The sequence below is a fragment of the Chiloscyllium plagiosum genome, chromosome 4 (genome assembly GCF_004010195.1).
Source record: "Chiloscyllium plagiosum isolate BGI_BamShark_2017 chromosome 4, ASM401019v2, whole genome shotgun sequence".
Taxonomy (NCBI): domain Eukaryota; kingdom Metazoa; phylum Chordata; class Chondrichthyes; order Orectolobiformes; family Hemiscylliidae; genus Chiloscyllium; species Chiloscyllium plagiosum.
In genome coordinates, this window is record NC_057713.1 from 123,155,501 (window position 1) to 123,175,234 (window position 19,734).

A 19,734-nucleotide genomic window follows, 5' to 3' on the forward strand; every position below is an offset into this window, starting at 1 on the left:
GGAAAAACCCATCTAGTTCATTGATGTCTTGAGGGGAGGAAACTACCATTCTAACACAGTCTGCTCTACATGTGACTCTAGATCCACAGCAATGTGGTTGATTTTAACTGTCCTTTGCGCAATTAGGGCTGGGCAATAAATGCTGCTCTCACCAGTGATGCCCTTGTCTTGTGAATGAATAGAAAGAAAATCAAACAAAAACTATTGCAGCCTAAAAAGAAGATGGTCTGTAAGTGTTCCTTCTGTGCTATAGCCATTCTGTGATTTATTTTTACCCCAGATCACCATTTGTTCATCATTGTTGGACCAAGATTCTGGCATTCTCCATCTAACACCATAATAGGAACACCCTGATAGCAAAGAATGTGGTTGGCCTCAAGCAGCAAATATATTGCGACCTCCTAAAGAAGCAACAATGACTAGGATGAATGAATTGCTCAGAGACTAAGAAGCTTTTTTTGTCAAATCTAAACAAATGCAGCAGATGCACACTTGGAAATTGTACACATTGCTCAAATTCAATCGCAGGACCTACCTTCAACAAACAGAGGCACAGCCCAGCCCATTAAAACATGTGAAAATTCATGCTTTTGCTTGATTTCACATAGACCGATACTCAAAGACATAAAAGGTACCTATATGGTTCATGTTTAATCATGTTAATCTGTAATATATAATGTTTATGCTTCTTATGCTAAAATAAACTTCTGTAAATTTTAAAAGTCAGTTAGTGAGGAAATATAAATTTATTGTCATTTTTGTACTTTGTTTTTGAGGCTGAACAGGCTGGGGATGTTTTCCCTGGAGCGTCGGAAGCTGAGGGATGACCTTATAGAGGTTTACAAAATTATGAGGGGCATGGATAGGGTAAATAGGCAAAGTCTTTTCTCCGGGGTCGGGGAGTCCAGAACTAGAGAGCATAGGTTTAGGGTGAGAGGGGAAAGATATAAAAGACGACTACGGGGCAACTTTTTCACACAGAGGGTGGCATGTGTATGGAATGAGCTGCCAGTAGAAGTGGTGGAGGCTGGTACAATTGCAACATTTAAGAGGCATTTGGATGAGTATACGAATAGGAAGGGTTTGGAGTGATTTGGGCCGGGTGCTGCCAGGTGGGACTAGATTGGGTTGGGATATCTGGTTGGCATGGACGGGTTGGACCGAAGGGTCTGTTTCCATGCTGTACATCTCTATGACTCTATGACTCTATCTCCTCTTGACTGTTCATTTAGGGTACAGTTTTAATTAATCCTTCATAGATTCAAAATAGTATTTCTTGTTCATTTCCTTGCTTTTCTTTTAATCCTGGATGTTCCACATTTCCTGAATTGGGATTTGCCGCTCTTTTACTACAAGACAGTCAGTCCAAAGTGACTTCAGACATGTGATATATATCAGATTTTGAGCATTTTATCAATAAATATCCTGTGGCATGTCATATATCAACAATTAGGAGGCTGTATTATTTTTAACAATACATTTTGTTAAAAAAATCACAATGTTTGAAACTGTTATAGGATAGAAGTAGGACATCTGTAGGAAATGTACTCAATATGGGAAACAAAAGCAGGTGGTAGAGGCAGGAGGAATTCCTGGTCAGCCATGTAGTGGACAGAAATTTAGAGTCTCTGCCATTACCATGCGTAGGCACAGACCACAATGTGTGTAAAAAAACAAGTTTCACATCAACTCAGATTTCCTAGTGTTCTGTAATCTACCTGAACAGGCAATAATTCGGCATCCCTCTTACAATGACCAAAGCTTGGAAAGACTTTAAACTCTTTCTGCAATTTGAAGGTAAGCTGAGGTCCGAGAATTGTTCCATCTCCCATGTCTTCTAGTGCATTGCACGGGGTTGATTTGATTTTGATTTTGATTTGATTTGTTGTTGTCACATGTACCTGAGTATAGCGAAAGGCTTTGTTTTGAAGGCAGCACAGGCAGATTATAACACACAAGAACATACAGACCATAAGGTGCTTTGACAGAGTGAGGCATACACGATTACTGCTGCACAGGAGGTACACACAAGCAAGATCAGAAGTAGAGGAGGGGAATAGAAATTCAGCCCATAGTGTCTGTGCTGATTTTGGAAGAACAGCACATACTCCAACTCCCACCCCAAAGCCCACAAGTGTTGAGCCATGTTATTTTGGAAGCTGTTGTTGGATATGATTCAACAAAGACAGAAATGTGGAGAATCTCAGGACTGCTGGCAGCATTTGTGGGAAAAAGTGAGGACTGCAGATGCTGGAGATCAGAGCTTAAAAATATGTTGCTGGAAAAGTGCAGCAGGTCAGGCAGCATCAAAGGAGAAGGAGAATCGACGTTTCGGGCACAAGCCCTGAAGAAGGGCTTATGCCCGAAACGTCAATTCTCCTTCTCCTTTGATGCTGTCTGACCTGCTGCGCTTTTCCAGCAACACATTTTTAAGCTAGCATCTGTGGGAATGAAAGCAGAGTGAACGTTTCCAGTCCTCCTTCAGAACCATTTTTTTTGTTTCATTACAACAGATCTGCTTCCATGGCCTTTGAAGCAGCTCACTCCAGATCGCAATAAGTTAAAGGGAAAGTGAAAAACAAAACTAACGTCCTGTATGGGTCTTTTGCCAATTTCCCCATTTCTGTGTTTTATAATGATGGACGTGTTGGTCTTCCAGAGCAAGGAGTTGACCTCGACCCAGTGTTGTGGACTGGCACATTCCAAGCTCCAGGACTACGTGCTGAGGAATGCACTAAAGCTTGGGCAGCTGCTGCCAAGGTGCACATAGAACATAGAATATAGAACATAGAACAATACAGCACAGAACAGGCCCTTTGGCCCACAATGTTGTGCCGAACATTTGTCCTATCTTAAGCACTTATCCATGTACCTATCCAATTGCCGCTTAATGATCACCAATGATTCTGACTCTGCCACTCCCACAGGCAGCGCATTCCATGGCCCCACCACTCTCTGGGTAAAGAACCTATCCCTGACATCCCCCCTATACCTTCCACCCTTCACCTTAAATTTATGTCCCCTTGTAACACTCTGTTGTACCCAGGGAAAAAGTCTCTGACTGTCTACTCTATCTATTCCCCTGATCATCTTATAAACCTCTATCAAGTCACCCCTCATCCTTCGCCGTTCCAATGAGAAAAGGCCTAGCACTCTCAACCTATCCTCGTACGACCTATTCTCCATTCCAGGCAACGTCCTGGTAAATCTCCTCTGCACCCTCTTCAAAGCTTCCACATCTTTCCTAAAATGAGGTGACCAGAATTGCACACAGTACTCCAAATGTGGCCTTACCAAGTTCCTATACAGCTGCAACATCGCCTCACGACTCTTGAATTCAATCCCTCTGCTAATGAACGCTAATACACCATAGGCCTTCTTACAAGCTCTATCCACCATAGATCTTTCAAAGATCTATGAACATAGACCCCAAGATCCCACTGCTCCTCCACCTTACTAAGAACCCTACCGTTAACCCTGTATTCCACATTCTTATTTGTCCTTCCAAAAAGGACAACCTCACACTTGACAGGGTTGAACTCCATGAACTGCAGTGGTCTGAAGTTTTGCTGCTGAAATTAAATGGGGTTCTCTTCAGTTATCAGACACTCCTAATGCCTCAATGCGTGCAAATATAGTATTGTACCTGTAAGGGATGTTTTTTGGCTGGTTTGGATAGAGTTAAACTCTAATGTTTGTTTATTTCCACAATATGCTATTGTACAGAACTGCGTATTTGTGACTATGTACAAATACAAAGATATTTTCTTATGAATAAAGTTTAGTTTTGAAATAAAAAAGTGAGGACAATTTAGAATATAGGTGAAAGTAGGACTGCAGATGCTGGAGATTAGAGTCCAGAGTGTGGTGCTGGAAAAGCACAGCAGATCAGGCAGCATCCCAGAAGGAGGAAAATCGACGTTTCGAACAAAAGCCCTCATCATTCCTGATGAAGGAAGTGCACCACACAATTCGGATTATGTCCGTAGTCCCTGACTGGCAGAGCGATTTACACAGGAAGGCGATTGTATTGATATTCATGAACAACACAAAAAACCAACATATGCAGATGTGGAGTCTGTTTTTCTTACACATGCCATTCCCAATAAAACAGGTCATTTTACAGGGAATCAGTGAGGTGCTTGAAATGAGTGTTAACGGATTGTTGCGACGATCTCTTTTTATTGATTCAAGTGTCCTTTCAACATTGGAGAAGGGGGTGGGGGTAAAAACAATCCTCTGATTTGCATTTCCCAGCTGCTTTCGCCTGTCTTGCTGCCCAATAGGAGGCAGTGATGAGGGCTGCGCTCCCTGGAGTGTGTGTGTGTGTGTGTGGTGCTTCGGCTGGGGGGGGGGGGGGTGAGCTCACACCTGGTTAACAGCGAGCAGACACTGCAACATGGGCTGGCGCCTAGTGACCACTGTCAGCAACTGGGTGAGAACACAGCTTTAACCCTAGAACCCCAGGCAGCGGCTTACTCCCGGGCACGTTAGGGATGGGTAGAGAGAGGTTCTTTAATGTCTCTCCGCGTTCAGAGAAAGTATTGGAGAAGGAGATTTCTGACGCTTTTATTCCTGTGTGTGTGTCAGGAACGTACGTGCTCTGTTCGATCGTCTCCTTTTCTCTTTTGTGACAACATTTCTCAAAACGCCGTGGGAAATAACCAGTGTTTACAACCGAACAGTTATGCTTACGGATAAAAATTGTAAATGCATTTTCTCGCGTGTGTGTGTGTCTGTGTCAGTGTGTGTGACTGTGTCTGTGTATGTCTGTGTATGTCTGTCTGTGTGTGTCAGTGTATGTGTCTGTGTGTGTGTGTCTGTGTATGTGTGTGTATGTTTGGATGTATGTGTGTGTCAGTGTCTGTGTATGTGTGTGTGTGTGTCAGTGAGGTGTTAGGGTTGAATGAATTCTTTCGACGGGGACATTTACGAATTGTCATTTCTACTTTGCTGACCATATTCAACTTACATGGTTAGTGTTGCCTTCTTAACAGTATGTTAAAACGGCAGGCAATATCCACTCGTGTTTATTTTGATGGGTTTAAATTATTTGCATTTAATTCCAAATCTATATGTTCATGGTGTATTGAATTGAATAAAATGATTGAACTGGCAGATGCGGTGACAGACACTGAGCTTCCTACTCTGCGAAACATTGGGAACTGCAACATCCGAATGGTTTCACATCTGTTTTTAGATCCTCAATGTACTGACTGGTGTAAGGCAAAACGAAAAACCTTCATACTTCCATGTGAGCGTCTGTTTATCAGCTCTTCGATTTAAGGTTAATTTCTGCTGTTGACGCTCTTTCCAGTTCCTGCGTGGATTTTGTTTTCTTCCCTATTATCCTCTGTCTCTCAGGCTTCCTTCACAACCGTTGTTTCTATCCAGTGTCCTTCATATTACCTCTCCCCTCCCCTTGCTTCCTTTCCATCTGAGCTGGTGCACCTTCTGTTGTCACAGTAAGCATTTCAGAATCTGTTGAGAACAAGTCGAATCCCAACCTCTATGTGAGGTGAAACAAGAACTGAAAGTGCTGGAGAATTCTAGGAGGGATGTGTTTGTGCTGGAGTGAGTGCAGAGATTTGCTCGGATGTTTCCCGGGCTGGAGGCTTTTAGTTCTGAAGAGAGTTTGGACAGACTGGGGCTGTTTTCCTTATAGCAGAAGGCAACACGACTGAACTGTATAAAAATGTGAGGAGTATAGACAGGGCTGACAGGAAGAAACTTTCCCCCGTGGTGTAGGGATCAGTGACTGATTTAAGGTGAGGACAGGAAGTTTAGAGGAGATGTGAAGATGAAGTTTTCATGCAGAGGGTGGCGGGTTTCTGGAACTGTAAGGATGATAAAGGCAGAAACCCTCATAACATTGAAGAAGTATTTTGATGTACACTTGTGATGCCAAGGCATGCAAGGCTATGGTCCAGGAGCAGGAAAATCAACATTTCGGGCAAAAGCCCTTCATCAGGAAAGAATTGAAACGTCGATTTTCCTGCTCCTCAGATGCTGCCTGACCTGCTGTGCTTTTCCAGCACCACACTCTTGACTCTAATCTCCAGCATCTGCAGTACACTTTCACCTATGCAAGACTATGGGTCAACAGCTGGAAAACGGAATTGCAAGAATTAGGTGGTTGTTTTTGGCTGACACAGACTTGATGGGTCATCGGATCTTTTTCATTAGAGATCTATGAGCCCAGCAAGTCTGGCAACATCTGTGGAGAGAAAAACAGAGTTAATGTTTCGAGTCCAGTTAGTCATTGTTAGAACTGAAAGGAGCTTGGAAACACTACCTCTATTTTTCTCCCTGCAGGTGCTGCCAGACCTGCTGAGTTTCTCCAGCCCTTTCCTGTTTTGGTTTCAGATCTCCAGCATCCACGTTCTTTGTTTTATTTTATATGTGAGGTGAAACTGGCTTCCAGTGAAAATATACTGATTTATAACGTCAGGGGAGTTTGGATTAATTCACAGTCGCTTTCCAGACGTTCACTGTAAAAAACAGGAGCTGGTAAAAACTTGGAAATTTAGGATCATTTTTGACGTCTGGGTAACTGACTAATGCAGTGCACCCACTCTGGTGGTGCAGGCTCATGGCCAATTTGTCAAGTGAATTGAAGGGCATTTGGCAACCATCCTAATGTAACATAACAAATTACAACTTCCAAATCAGGCCATGGCTTGAGCCAGCAAGATGCACCATGGGTAGTTGGAGGCAGCTAACTGGGACTGGAGATGGCCCTGGGAATGTCCGTGTGATATCGTAGGTTTCTGCTTCTGTGCTTCACAAAATAATTCTTTGACAGAGTAATCCAGTTTTCTTGCCTGTGGGAATTGCATCCAAAAGAGCAAAATGGTCCCTAATGACTACATTGAAGGCTAGTTTCCACATTAACAGGATCTAAAATTCCACAATTGAATGGCAATTAGTTTCATAATTAATGAGCAAAGGGGAGGGAGACAGTGTGATATTATGAGCCATAATGGGAGCTCTACTGGCTAAGCAGTTTTAGCCAAAACTGAAAATCCAGCTCCAAGTCTTTTCCTGAAATTCATTCAAAAGATTAATTTCAAATTGAATGGGTAACCTATAGAAGGACCTGTGCCCGAAACGTCGAATCTCCTGTTCCCTGGATGCTGCCTGACCTGCTGTGCTGTTCCAGCAATAAAGTTTCAACCTATATACAAAGGTTTGAATGATTGATAGGCCAAATGGCCTAATTCTGCTGCTATATTTTATTGGCTAAAAAGTTGATTGATTTAGATACAGTGGTAAGACCTATTCAAAATGACAGCAGTAATAGCTGTGGTAACACCAGATGAAGGCAGTAAAACATTGTCCATTTGCTGAGTCTAATGCGGGGTGGGGTTGGGGGGCTTGAAAGATGCAGTGGTCCTCTGAGCTAACAGGCCCAGGTTTAAGTTCCACCTACTCCAGAATTGTGCAATTTCATCTCTGAGTAGGTTGATTAGAAAATATCTACTGAGACTGGCAATAAACTATGTTCTATGTTATATAAACCAGTGTAAAAATTGGTTTAGGTTGGTGACAAACATGGTGAAACTGTCAGCATTTGATTTGATTACCCTTTGACATTGTTAGGTAGGTAAAAACAATGACTGCAGATGCTGGAAACCAGATTCTGGATTAGAGTGGTGCTGGATTTATTTCTCCACCCTTCAGGCACTCTGCCTCTATCCCTGATGAAGGGCTTTTGCCCGAAAGGTCGATTTTCCTGCTCCTCGGATGCTGCCTGAACTGCTGTGCCTTTTCCAGCACCACTCTAATCCTTTGACATTATCAGATAATTCTAGTGACCACGTGTTCAAAGATTAATGCTAGAGACACTTTACTCCTCCACAACATGCACTGTGGAAAGCAATCAGAACAGGAGAAAAAGACAGATTGAAATCCTTTATCCTCATCGCCTTTTGTCCATAGGAGACTGGTTTAATTTGTGATGTTACCAGCAGGTTAAGACTGCTAACAGTCTGAGATTTTCAAACCAAACCTATTCAGAGGAGTTATGACACACTCTGGAACAGGTGGGACTTGAACCGAGGTCTCAAAAGGAGCATCAAAAGAACCCCTCCACTTCTGTGATGGCATTCTCAGCTTGCAAATTTTTGACCTTTGTAAGTAGGTTACCCATTCAATTTGAAATTAATCTTTTGAATGAATTTCAGGAAAAGACTTTGAGCTGGAGTTTCAGTTTTGTCTCAAGCTGCTTCGCCAGTGGGCATCCCATTATGGCTCATAACATGGCACTGTCTTCCTTTCCTTTGCTCATTGACTAACTGCTTTGTGTCCTTCTCATCCAATCATGTGGCAGGAGAGGTGTAATTCACATTGCTGCTATGACACCCCAGTGTTTAAGCCACTGGCACTGTATTTAAAATCTAGCTGCACATCACTCCCGATGCTGTAAGCCAAAGGCTACCTCACACACTGTCTTCCTAAAATAAAACTGCAATGTTTTAGAAAGGGAAGCTGGCAGTTTTGGAGAGGGATTGGGAAGACCTGGTGGACGGTCAAGAAGAAGAGCATCTTTGACCTGGCAGACCATCAGAGAAGGCCAGGGCAGCAAACACAACTGGCTTGGACTCAGATGGCCACCTGTGTCAGTTCTGTCCCCAGAGTCAGTTGAAATGCATAACCACTGCAGGATAAAGGTCAAAGGTCATGCTGCTCTGTAGGTGTTAGTCGCACCACCTTCGCCTTGCTACCTCACACTCACTAACTACACTCCTGCATCAAAGCCTTACCAGTGCTCATGGACTGTCAACCTCATAACTGTATACAGCATCTGCTCTCATATTCTCCACAGCTACTGGCCCTCCAGCCCTCTCTCTCTAAAAAGCGACACAATCTACAGTGTGGTAGTGACTAAGTGCAAAGTGAGTCAGTGCTAAGGAATGAAACTATAGCTCATAAGATGCATCAAGGTTTATGTATGAGATGGTTGTGCATCCATGTGCACAAAGTGCACTGGAAAAGCCACACAAGTCAAAGGTGTCCTTGAATTCCAAGGTGAAGTCCTGAGAGACTGATTGGGATTCTGAGTTGGTCTGAGATCAGCTATAATGTGCTGAGACGTGATGCTGACTTTGGTTGATGAAGGATAGAGAGCTACATTATGCATGGAACATGGAAGAACAGCTTGGTGAAGGGACATTAAAATGTAACAGGCAGCAGGGTGACTCAATGGTCAGCACTGCTAGCTCTCAGTGCCAGGGACCCGGGTTTAAATTCACCCTTGGGCAAGTGTCTGTGTGGAGTTTGTACATTCTCTCAGCGTCCGCATGGATTTTCTTGGCTGCTCTGGTTTTCTTCCACAGTTCCAAAGATATGCAGATTAGGTTGATTGGCCACGCTAAGTTGTCAGTAGGGATGTCCAGGGATGTGCTGACTAGTTGGCCATGGAAAATGCAGGGTTCCAGGGATGCTCTTCAGAGGGTTAGGATTCTACGTTTGAAGTAAGCATGGAGAAGCAAGCAGTGATCTGAATCTATCAGATAATCCCTTAGACTTGCAAATCATGAATTGTCACCATCTAGTTTCTCAGAAAAGGAGGGAAGATTTGCAAGTTGTGTATAAATGACACGAGTTGGTGTATTAACAAGATGCAGAGAAATAAGGCGTTGTCACTTTTCAGTGCAATTCTGATTTTGCTATTGAAACCTTAAGGGGAAATCTAGAAACTTTTTCTTGATCTTACAGATAGATAGATTAGATTAGGTTACCTACTTATGCCTGAAACGTCGATTCTCCTGTTCCCTGGATGCTGCCTGACCTGCTGCGCTTTTCCAGCAACACATTTTCAGCTACAATAATCTTCGGCCCAACAAGTCCACACCACACCTCCGAAGAGTAACCCACCCAGACCCATTCCCCCACCTATATTTAACCCTGACTAATGCACCTAACACCATGGGCAATTTATCATTGCCAATTCGCCTGATCTGCACATCTTTTTGATTGTGGGAGGAAACCAGAGCACCTGGAGTAAACCCACGCAGACACAGGGCGAATGTGCAAACTCCACGCAGAACAGTCACCCGAGGCTGGAATCGAACCCGGGTCCCTGGCAACTGTGAGGCAGCAGTGCTAACCGCTGAGCCACCGTGCTGCCCATAGGTGCTTGATCAGAAAAAGAATCAAAGGCTACTGGGAAAATGCAGAAAAATGGATGTGAGGATTGCCAGATCAGCCGACATCCTATAGAATTGTAGAGCAGCCTTGAGGGACCAAGTGGCCTACTCTTATTCCTATTTCTTATGTGGGGAATCAGAATTTTAAATTTTTCCACACTCTCACCATTTCTCACAGCGCTCAAGGCATAGAAAACCTCTGTGATTGAGTCACCATCAGATTGGATAGTTCCTTTTGCTTCCTCTGGTGACAGCACTGCTTCAATTCACCAAGTCAGTCAGGTGACCCTTGGTTGTCCAGTTGTTTATTCAAAGTATTAAAATTATTTTGCAATCCAGAATATACGTGACCCGGACATAGAGTGGGCCAGGTTAAATTTATCTTCTTTGATACATTGACTTCTGGGATAGTGATGTTGATGTTCTGGTCATAACATTGTCTGGACAAGTAATGTGGTATGAAATTTTGAAAAAGGCTGCATGGAATGGAAATGCACGAAAATCGTGTTGATATTTATCAGTCAGTGTAGGTGGCAGGGTGGTTCAGTGGTTAGCAATGCTATCTCACAGTGCCAGGGAATTGGCTTCAACTGTCTGTGTGGAGTTTGCACATTCTCCCTGTGTTTGCATGGGTTTCCTCCAGGTGCTCCGGTTTCCTCCCACAGCCCTCTCGGGGTAGGTGGATTGGCCACGCGAAACTGCCCGTAGTTTTCAGGGATGGATGAGTTAGCCATGGGAAATGTGGGGTTACAGGGACAGGGTAGAGGGATAAGTCTGGGTGGAATGCTTTTCGGAAGTTGGATGTGGACTTGTTAGGCTAATGGTCTGTTTCCACACGCTAGAGATTCTACAAAAAACAAATTTCATTCCTCCTACTGAAGCCTGCTTCTTTACTTATGAAACATGAATATTTAATTCACTATTTTGCTGTCCTGGCACACTCTGGTTTAGCCACTTTACGTGACTGTCTAGTTTGATACTGGTTGCACTGGACCTGGTTAATAAGGCTGTAGAGGCATTAAATAAAGGTTCAAGTTTAAGATGCTTAGGTACTTGGTGCCCATATAGATCTCTGAGGATAGGCGGCAAGACTGGTTGCAAGATAGAAAACGGATCATAGTGTTTTAGATGACCTGAGCTTTACAAAGAGTAGAGGATAAATGGTTGATTGGTCAGGAGAGCATTAATCAAGATTGCATGTGACAGTATGGAGGAGTGAAGGAAGGAACACTTTGTTTATGATCGAATAGGCAAGAGTGAAACCAAGCAAGCAAAGTTGGATTGAGAAGAACAACAGATGAGACATACAGGAAAAGTGCCATGTGACTGACAGTACCAAAGACTTCAGGGAATTCAAACAGGAATAATGAATATGGAATGTAATTTTTGATTTTGGTGAAGGTCATTTTTAGTCCTGTGGGAGGTGCTTGTAATGTTAGTGTTACCCAAGACGCATGAATGTACTTATCCTCAGTGTTCCTGAGCACTGGTTGCCTCTGGTTATTTCTGCTCAGCGATGTGCTGGGGACACGCAAACTGGAGGCCTGCCATCTGATTGTAGAGTAACACCTACCTTGCCAGAGCTACGGGTTTGTAAAGTGCTCCCCACGCTGTACCCACATCCTGCTGACCACACTGTGGCTGCTCACTTCCTGAGCCACCTCTACTCAGATAGCAGGGGATAGAAGATTCTGACTCAAAGCTGCTTTGTCTGGCTTGCTGGCTGCCTTCTGTCTAGAAACATGACTTCCTCCAGGTTACCTATGCCTCCAACAGCAGCTTTGGTGAGATGGTCTGCAAATCTGAGCACTGACACTTCCATCGATACATGCCATATCACTGTTCCACTGTATTTCATTCTCACAGCTGCAGCATGCCCTTAATGATGGACCTGCCATGTCTCCCTCCCATTTCCTCTACCTACCCGCTGCGTCTCATTGAATGCGGAATGCGGCATTCAGTGAGATGTCAACTGCTGCCTTTGACAAATGATAAAAATCACACAACACCAGGTTATAGTCCAGCAGGTTTATTTGGAAGCACTAGCCGAAGGAGCAGCGCTTCTGATTTTCAATTATGCCCAACCCAGTCCAACACCAGCACCTCCAAATCTTGACAAATGATGTTAGATTTTCGGCATTAACATGGAAAGATCCAGAAACTGACTTGACTGCATGGTCCTGACCTTGCCATGAAAATCCAAACCCATGCTTTCTCATCACATTCACAACTGGCAGCTTATGTTCCAAAGCTGACAAAACCTTTGTCTTTCAGAAGATGTTTATTGTACTAATGTTTAATGGTCATGTTACATGAGCACCACTACTTCTGCTGAACTCGCACACAGTGTTAGGGGGGGGAGATAAGGGGTTCTACTATATCTTTCAGAAGGAGCAGATGTGTCTGTATCAGCTACCCAAGGTCCTAGTAACTAAACATGACCAAGTGTCTTTGTATTGATTGCTTTCGTGCAATAAATCTTCTTGTCATCTAATAGCTGTGTCTGTTCTGTAGATATGTGGTGGTGTGTCCTCTATCGCTAGACAGGCCCAAGACAAAAGAAAAAGGTGGCTGGTGACAGCAAATATCCCAATCAAATATCCCGTCAAGTTCGATAAATGGTTGGAACTCCACAGTTACCATTCCTCAGCACTTTGTTACAAAGAGCATTTTGAGGCACAGAGTCAGCGCGAAAACAGACCCTTCGGTCCAACCCGTCCATGCCAACCAGATATCCCAACCCAATCTAGTCCCACCTGCCAGCACCCGGCCCATACCCCTCCAAACCCTTCCTATTCATATACCCATTCAAATGCCTTTAAAATGTTACAATTGTACGAGCTTCCACCACTTCCTCTGACAGCTCATTCCATATACGTACCACCCTCTGAATGAAAAAGTTGCCCCTTAGGTCTCTTTTATATCTTTCCCATCTCACCCTAAAACTATGCCCTCTAGTTCTGGACTCCCCCACTCCAGGAAAAATACTTTGTCTACTTATCCTATCCATACCTCTCATGATTTTATAAACCTCTGTAAGGTCACCCCTCAGCCTCTGATGTTCCAGGGAAACAGCCCCAGCCTATTCAGCCTCTCACAAAAGCTCAAATCCTCCAATCTTGGCAATATTCTTGTAAATCTTTTCCAAACCCTTTCAAGTTTTACAACCTTCTTCCGATAGCAAGGAGACCAGAATTGCATGCAATATTCCAAAAGTGGCCCAACCAATGTCCTGTACATCCGCAACATGACCTTCCAACTCCTTGATGGAATTTTCCCAGCCCCTGGACAATGTGGGCACTGATGAGTCAGCTGGGAATATAGGATCAGCAAAAATGAGATTCTCGACTTTGAGAAGAAAATGTCTGATTCTACAACCATGTTTTACACCACGAGATGAGAATCTCATTTGTGAATGACATGAGGGATATTTGCATCTATTTGCATGCATTAGCATGAAGTCTCACCTCGTTTGTATGCAGTTTCCCATTCACCCAAAACCAGGCAGCAATAATTCCCAGCATGAAAGCCAGAGTGGGTACCTGGAGTCTCCAACTCACTGTTGGTTCCTCAAGGCCTTCATCTTGGACAGCAGTCACCAAAATCTCGGGGCATATTCCATGAGCATTGACCACTTGAACCTCCATCCACAGATGTTGGCATCAGACATATAGTCTCATATTAACTGTCTTACTCATTTACAATACAGTTCTGCATTTCAATATTGCAATTCCTAGCATACCAGTACCTATCATTATAATGCTGCTGCCAGGGCCAGGATGAGGAGATGATGGTGAGGTATTCCACCACTGGTCTTGCCTTGTTCAGACCTATTGCAGGGCATTTTCCCCTGGAATCGGACAAAGGGAGGGATTAAATGAGATAAAAATGTACCGTTTGTGCCGGTAGAGGTGTGGGAACGGTGGTGAGGTTTGCTGAGTGAGTGATTCAGGAGCACAGAGGCCATGTAGGATTAAGATGAGCTTTTGCAGTAGGTGAGAATGAGTGAAGGAAGATGTTGCATCCAATAGTGAGAGTGGTAGACCATGAGACTTCATGGGAGATGGGTGCAGTAGCAGAGTTAGAGTGAGGGTGAGGTAGTAGATAGAAGATGATAGCACTTACCATCACAGAGTGGAACAGGTCATTGACCTTGTGGCATCTCATTCTTGGGCACATGCATGTTCATTAAGGACAGGCACCCCAATACCTCACTCTACTGCAAACTCATGGATAACCTCCCAATGCTGCACTTCTCTAACTTCTACCTTAAACATGTTAAAGAAGCCATCCTCTATGGACAAGCCCTGCATGTACACAGGATCTACTCAGATGAGGAGGAACATGATGGACACCTAAAAAGGTTGAAAAGCGGGATACAATGCTCAACTCATTGATCGCCAGTTCCATCGTGCAACAGCAAAAAACCGCAACGATCTCCTCTGAAGCCAGACACAAGACATGACCGAAAGAGTACCCTTCATTGTCCAGTACTTCCCCAGAGTGGTGAAACTGTGCCATGTTCTTCTCAGCCTTCAGCATGTCATCGATGACAGTGAACATCTCACCAGGATCATCCCTACACCTCTGCTTCTGACCTTCAAACAATTGGCAAACCTTGAACAGGCCATTGTTCCCAGCAAACTAATCAGCCTTCAGGATAATGTTGACCACAACACCATCCGACCCTGCCACGGCAACCTTTGCAATTCATGGCATCGACACGCATACTACCATCACATGAGAACACCACCCACCACGTGCACGGCAGATGCTCACGTGACTCAGCCAATGTTGTCTGCCTCATGCGCTGCAGGCAAGGCTGCCCCAGGGCCTGGTATATCAATGAGGCACTACGAGAATAGATGAATGGACGCCGTACAACAATTGCCAAACCAGAATGTTCCCTCCCAGTTGGGGAACACTTCAGCAGTCAAAAGCATTCATCCTCCAATCTTCAGATAAGCGTCTTCAAAGTTGGTCTTCAAGATATGCAACACAGAATCACCGAGCAGAAACTGATAGCCAAGTTCCGTACGCATGAAGATAGCCTCAAGCATGATCTTGGGTTCATGCCGTGCTACGTGTGACCCTACCACACTGTTCTGTATCTGTAAAATCTTCCTCACTGTCCTGTTTTGACACCATCACTTTGATAATTTGTTATGATCTCACCATCCTAATTAGTTTGTACAGTTTTGGATTACTTGTTACTTTGGTTAAACCCTCGGCATGCAACTGTTATAACTATCATGTTATTTCCAGCTGTTTGGTCTGTTTCCAACAGCACCTTATTTATAACTTTTTGTAATTATCTCTCTACCCCAACTAACTGGATTATAGGTCATCCATTCACTTGCTATTCAGCTGTTGACACTTTACTAACACTGATACTTTTGATCTCCTGCAGAGACTTGTTATTCAGCCTGTCAACACTCCACTCACACCATTTGTATGATCTTTTGATCTCTCTGCTTATAAATTCAGTGCTGTGTGCTTCTCTTCACTCTACCTAATAAAGGAGCAGTGCTTTGAAAGCTTGTGATTTCAAATAAACCTGTTAGACCATAACCTGGTGTTGTGTGACTTCTGACCTTGTCCATAGAAAACAGAGATTAGTGAAGGAAGGGTGTTTTCTCAGTGAAGATCTGTGACCAGTGGTGTTCTGCAGGGATCAGTGCTGGGAATCTTGTTGCTTGCAAAATGTACAAACAATTTGGAGGAGAATGCAAATGGTCTGATTAGGGAGCTTGCAGACACCCCAAAGATTACAACAAGATAGGGATAGGCTGGAGACTTGAGTAAGAAAATAGCAGATAGAATTTAACCTGAACAAATGTGAGATGATGCATTTTGGAAGGTCTAATGCAGGAGGGAATTATACAGTAAATGGCAGAACCCTTTGAAGCATTAACATACAGAGGAATTCTGGTGTACAGTTCCCTGAAAATGGCAACGTGAGTGAATAAGGTGGACAAGAAGGTACATGGCATGCTAGCCTTCCTCAGTTGGTCCACTGAATATAAAAATTGGAAGTCATGTTGCTGCTGTATAGAACTTTAGTTCAGCTATATTTGGAATGTACTGTACAGTTCTGGTTGCCACACTACCCACTGCAGGCTTTGGAGAGGTTACAAAAGTGGTTTACCAGGATGTGGCCTGGTTTGGAGGGTATTGGCTATGAGAGATTGGGCAAACTCAATTTGTTTTCATTTGAACGTCAAATGCTGGGGGCTATCTCATAGAAGTTTACAGAATTATGAGAGACATGGATAAAATGGATAGTTGGTGTCTTTTTCCCAAAGTAGAAATGTAGATTACTAGGGGGACATGGGTTTAAGTTAAAAGGACAGGAAAGTTAAAGGAGATGCAAGAGGCAATTGTTTTTACACAGAGATTGCTAAGTGCCTTGAATGCATTGCCAGAGGGTGTGGTTGAGTCAGATACAGTAGTAATGTTTAGGAAGCATCTTGACAGCTACATGAATTTGGCAGGGAATAGATGGATACGGACCACGAAGAGGCAAAAGGCTTTTAGTTTAGAAAGGTATCATGTGTCATTGCTGGTGGGACTGTTCCTGTGCTATGCTGTTACATAAGTGCATTTTAAATATAGCGCCATTTGAGGGAATCCCAATACTCGGAGGTCCTGACCATGATAGTGTTTCTACATCTGGCAAAAGAACAGTTAGGGCAAGTGGAATTGGCAATAAATTGGGTTTTGGAGAATAGGGTGAGAAATTTCACTTGGCACCATGGAGAGAAACCCTCCATGGAACTCATCAAAATTCACTTTCCACCAATTTCTCGGTAAAATTCAGACTGGTGACTCCCGAATAAAAATATGCCAGGCATTTATCCTAATTCTCTGTTGAGAGATTTGACAGAAATATTCTCTCACCCTGCAATCACTGTCTACTTCAAGCGAGCCTTCTAAGCTGACTGTCTGTATATCCTTTCATTATTTTAAACATTTCAATCATATTTTCTCTAAGCTTGTGTTTCCTCAAACATGTTGCAGCTCGAGCACCACCCTACCATTCTTTGGAATATTGTATACGGTGCCCTGATTGTGTACACTCAGCACATAGTGCCTCCTAATAGCATTATACAGGTAGAAAATGATCCCTTATCTATCTCCCTCGGGTCTAATCTAACTCTTTGATGATAGCTTTTCTTGCTATAACCTCTGACACTATTACCTCTATCCATTTCAAATCGAACTGGACCGCAACTGATTCCCTTGTTATTTAAAAGCTAGAAATATACCATCGTTTAGTCTGAATTTTGTCAAGTAAAATAATCTTAATTCTTAAATCATATTGGATATCTCACAAAATGCTTATGGAGAATGATGTTCCCTGCTTGGAATGCTGAATTAACTGTAATGTCTTTGCAACTTCAGTAATGTATTTACACACAACACAGGATACAAATACATAATATAATAGGAATTTTGCTGAGCCTTTGTGATATTATTTTTCACTTGTACGAAAGCATGTTTTTGGAAAAAAAGTTCAACCATTGCCAGTAATGTTTTGCAGTTGCTTACTTTATGAATGTGTTTAGAATATCTTGCTTTTGCTTCAGTCATTGACATGCGCACCCTATATTTTGAGGGTGCAGAGCTTTGTTTATTTACTCTCCCTCATTTTTTGCAGATCCCATGCTTGTGCAGTGGTGCTCCATGTCTGGTGTGCTCATGTTGTCCAACTGGGAGAACTTCCATAGTAACACGATTGGTGTACACAACTATTTTACTGATTGGTACAACTGTTGCTGGTATTATGCTTATACCTGGAGTAGAAGATCAGCTGAGGAAGGTATGATACAAGATTAAGCTTTAATAATGAATTAAATGTCTGAGTTGGTTTAGTATGGAGGAAAATCTTCATGTTTTAGCGTTTAATGGAGCACAAATTTTAAGAAAATGCAGATTGTTCACATGGGTCAAATTCTGTGCTCAAACTGGGAGCAGTACATACAGAAAGCCAACAGGTGCACAGAGCTTGATTTTGACCAATTCTTGTTAATCCACTTCCAAACAGTGCTGTTCCCTACTCAAAGTACAACAGCATGAAATCAGCTCACTGTAATAATGTTTTCTAATTTTATGCAGTTTGCAATGTTCCTCCTCAAGACAAAATTACCAAAAAATAAACAATAGTTCAACAATTATTCCAAAAAAATGTAACAGATCGCTTTAGGTGATATCACACAAATGATGATAAGAGTGCACATTGTCTTTGGTGTATAGCATCCACGTATATACAATATGCAGCTCGAAAGAGATAGGATACCAAGTTGGTTCCATTATGTACATGCAATTAATGTAATGCTGTATTACTTTGTTTTGTACATTCTGCCAAGACAATATTTTATGCCCATGTGCAGTCAGAAAAAAATGTTTTCTATCAACTTAGGTATTTACCGGAGCTCAGGATTAAAATTGTAGAAGCATGAAAATTGTGAATCTTCAGCTATTTGTGTTAATTGTAATTGATAATTTCACCCACCAGTAGTTCTATCCACCTCCCAATGAACAACTAGAGAACAGTAATATTAAAGGGTAATCATCGCTGCTCTCTTGAAGAATTTCATCAGTTGTGTTCAGAAATCCATCTCATCAAATGTACAGTTCTTTTTGTGACTAGCAGAGTAACAATATAAAGCAATTTTTGGGCACCATTATCACCTTGGGGTCTAGATTTTGGGGCTCCTTTTCCAGAATCCTGAACACACGTTGGGGTCTGTCATCTCAATGCTGTACTCTGGGTGTGCATCACCATTGGAAAGCTCCTGGTGAGATATTAACCACATCCTACTCCCTGCAACCCCACTCAATCTGCTCGGCTTCAAAAGGAAAAGTTGCTGTTTGACAGATTTCTCAAATTGTTTGAGGAATTGGCCATTTAATGGGCCATGTAAAACACCACACTGCTTTGTACTGGATAAAATGTACACAAAGGAATGTTCATCAAATTCAAAGCTTGGGTGATCCATAGTAAAGATCAAAAATAATGAAATGGCAATTCTGAAGGGTACATACTCATAAAGAATGGAGAAGTACTGAGAGTGTTCATTGGGAATATTATTATTTCAAATATGAATATGATTCATAAATATAATCTCTCAAATTTGTTGATTAAAAAGGAGTTAACAATAACTATAATTAAAAAAGGTGATTCAGAACCTGAATAATGAGTTGGATAGATGGGTCTGAAAATTCACAGAACTTCTAACACACCTATAGAATCGTAGAATCATATGGCATAGAAGGAAACTGATTGGCCCATTTTTCCTGTACCACTCCTATATGCCTTTTCTTTAACCATAATCTGTGAGTCCAACAGGAGTTGAGTAAAACATTAATACGTCAGTAAGCTTAGTCACAGCTTTCCCTTTCAATTATGATAGAAACTTGTCAGGGCTGGAGCCATTTTGCAGAAGATGATGTGGTTTGAGGCTGTCATAAATACTTGCAGTGGCAAAAGGTGCTTCCAAAAGAAGTCAGTGGGCCGAGGCCAAGAGTTCCCACTTTAAGGGCAGTCAATCACTCTGGGTGCAAATCATGTTCAAAACTG

The 19,734-nt window shown here is 42.7% G+C and overlaps 1 protein-coding gene across 2 annotated transcripts in view; it reads left to right on the forward strand.

Moving 5' to 3' along the window:
• Positions 1-4,377: 4,377 nt before the first annotated feature.
• LOC122549386 (serine incorporator 1-like) overlaps positions 4,378-19,734 on the forward strand; it is a 91,852-nt gene continuing 76,495 nt past the window's right edge. The window contains exons 1-2 of one of the 2 annotated variants that reach the window (XM_043689121.1): positions 4,378-4,435; positions 17,812-17,973. In XM_043689121.1, the coding sequence (XP_043545056.1) occupies positions 4,400-4,435; positions 17,812-17,973 (198 nt within the window). In that variant the 5' untranslated portion in view covers positions 4,378-4,399. Of the gene's footprint in view, positions 4,436-4,920; positions 4,976-17,811; positions 17,974-19,734 lie in introns of those variants that run through there. The other variant, XM_043689122.1, reaches the window with a different exon arrangement.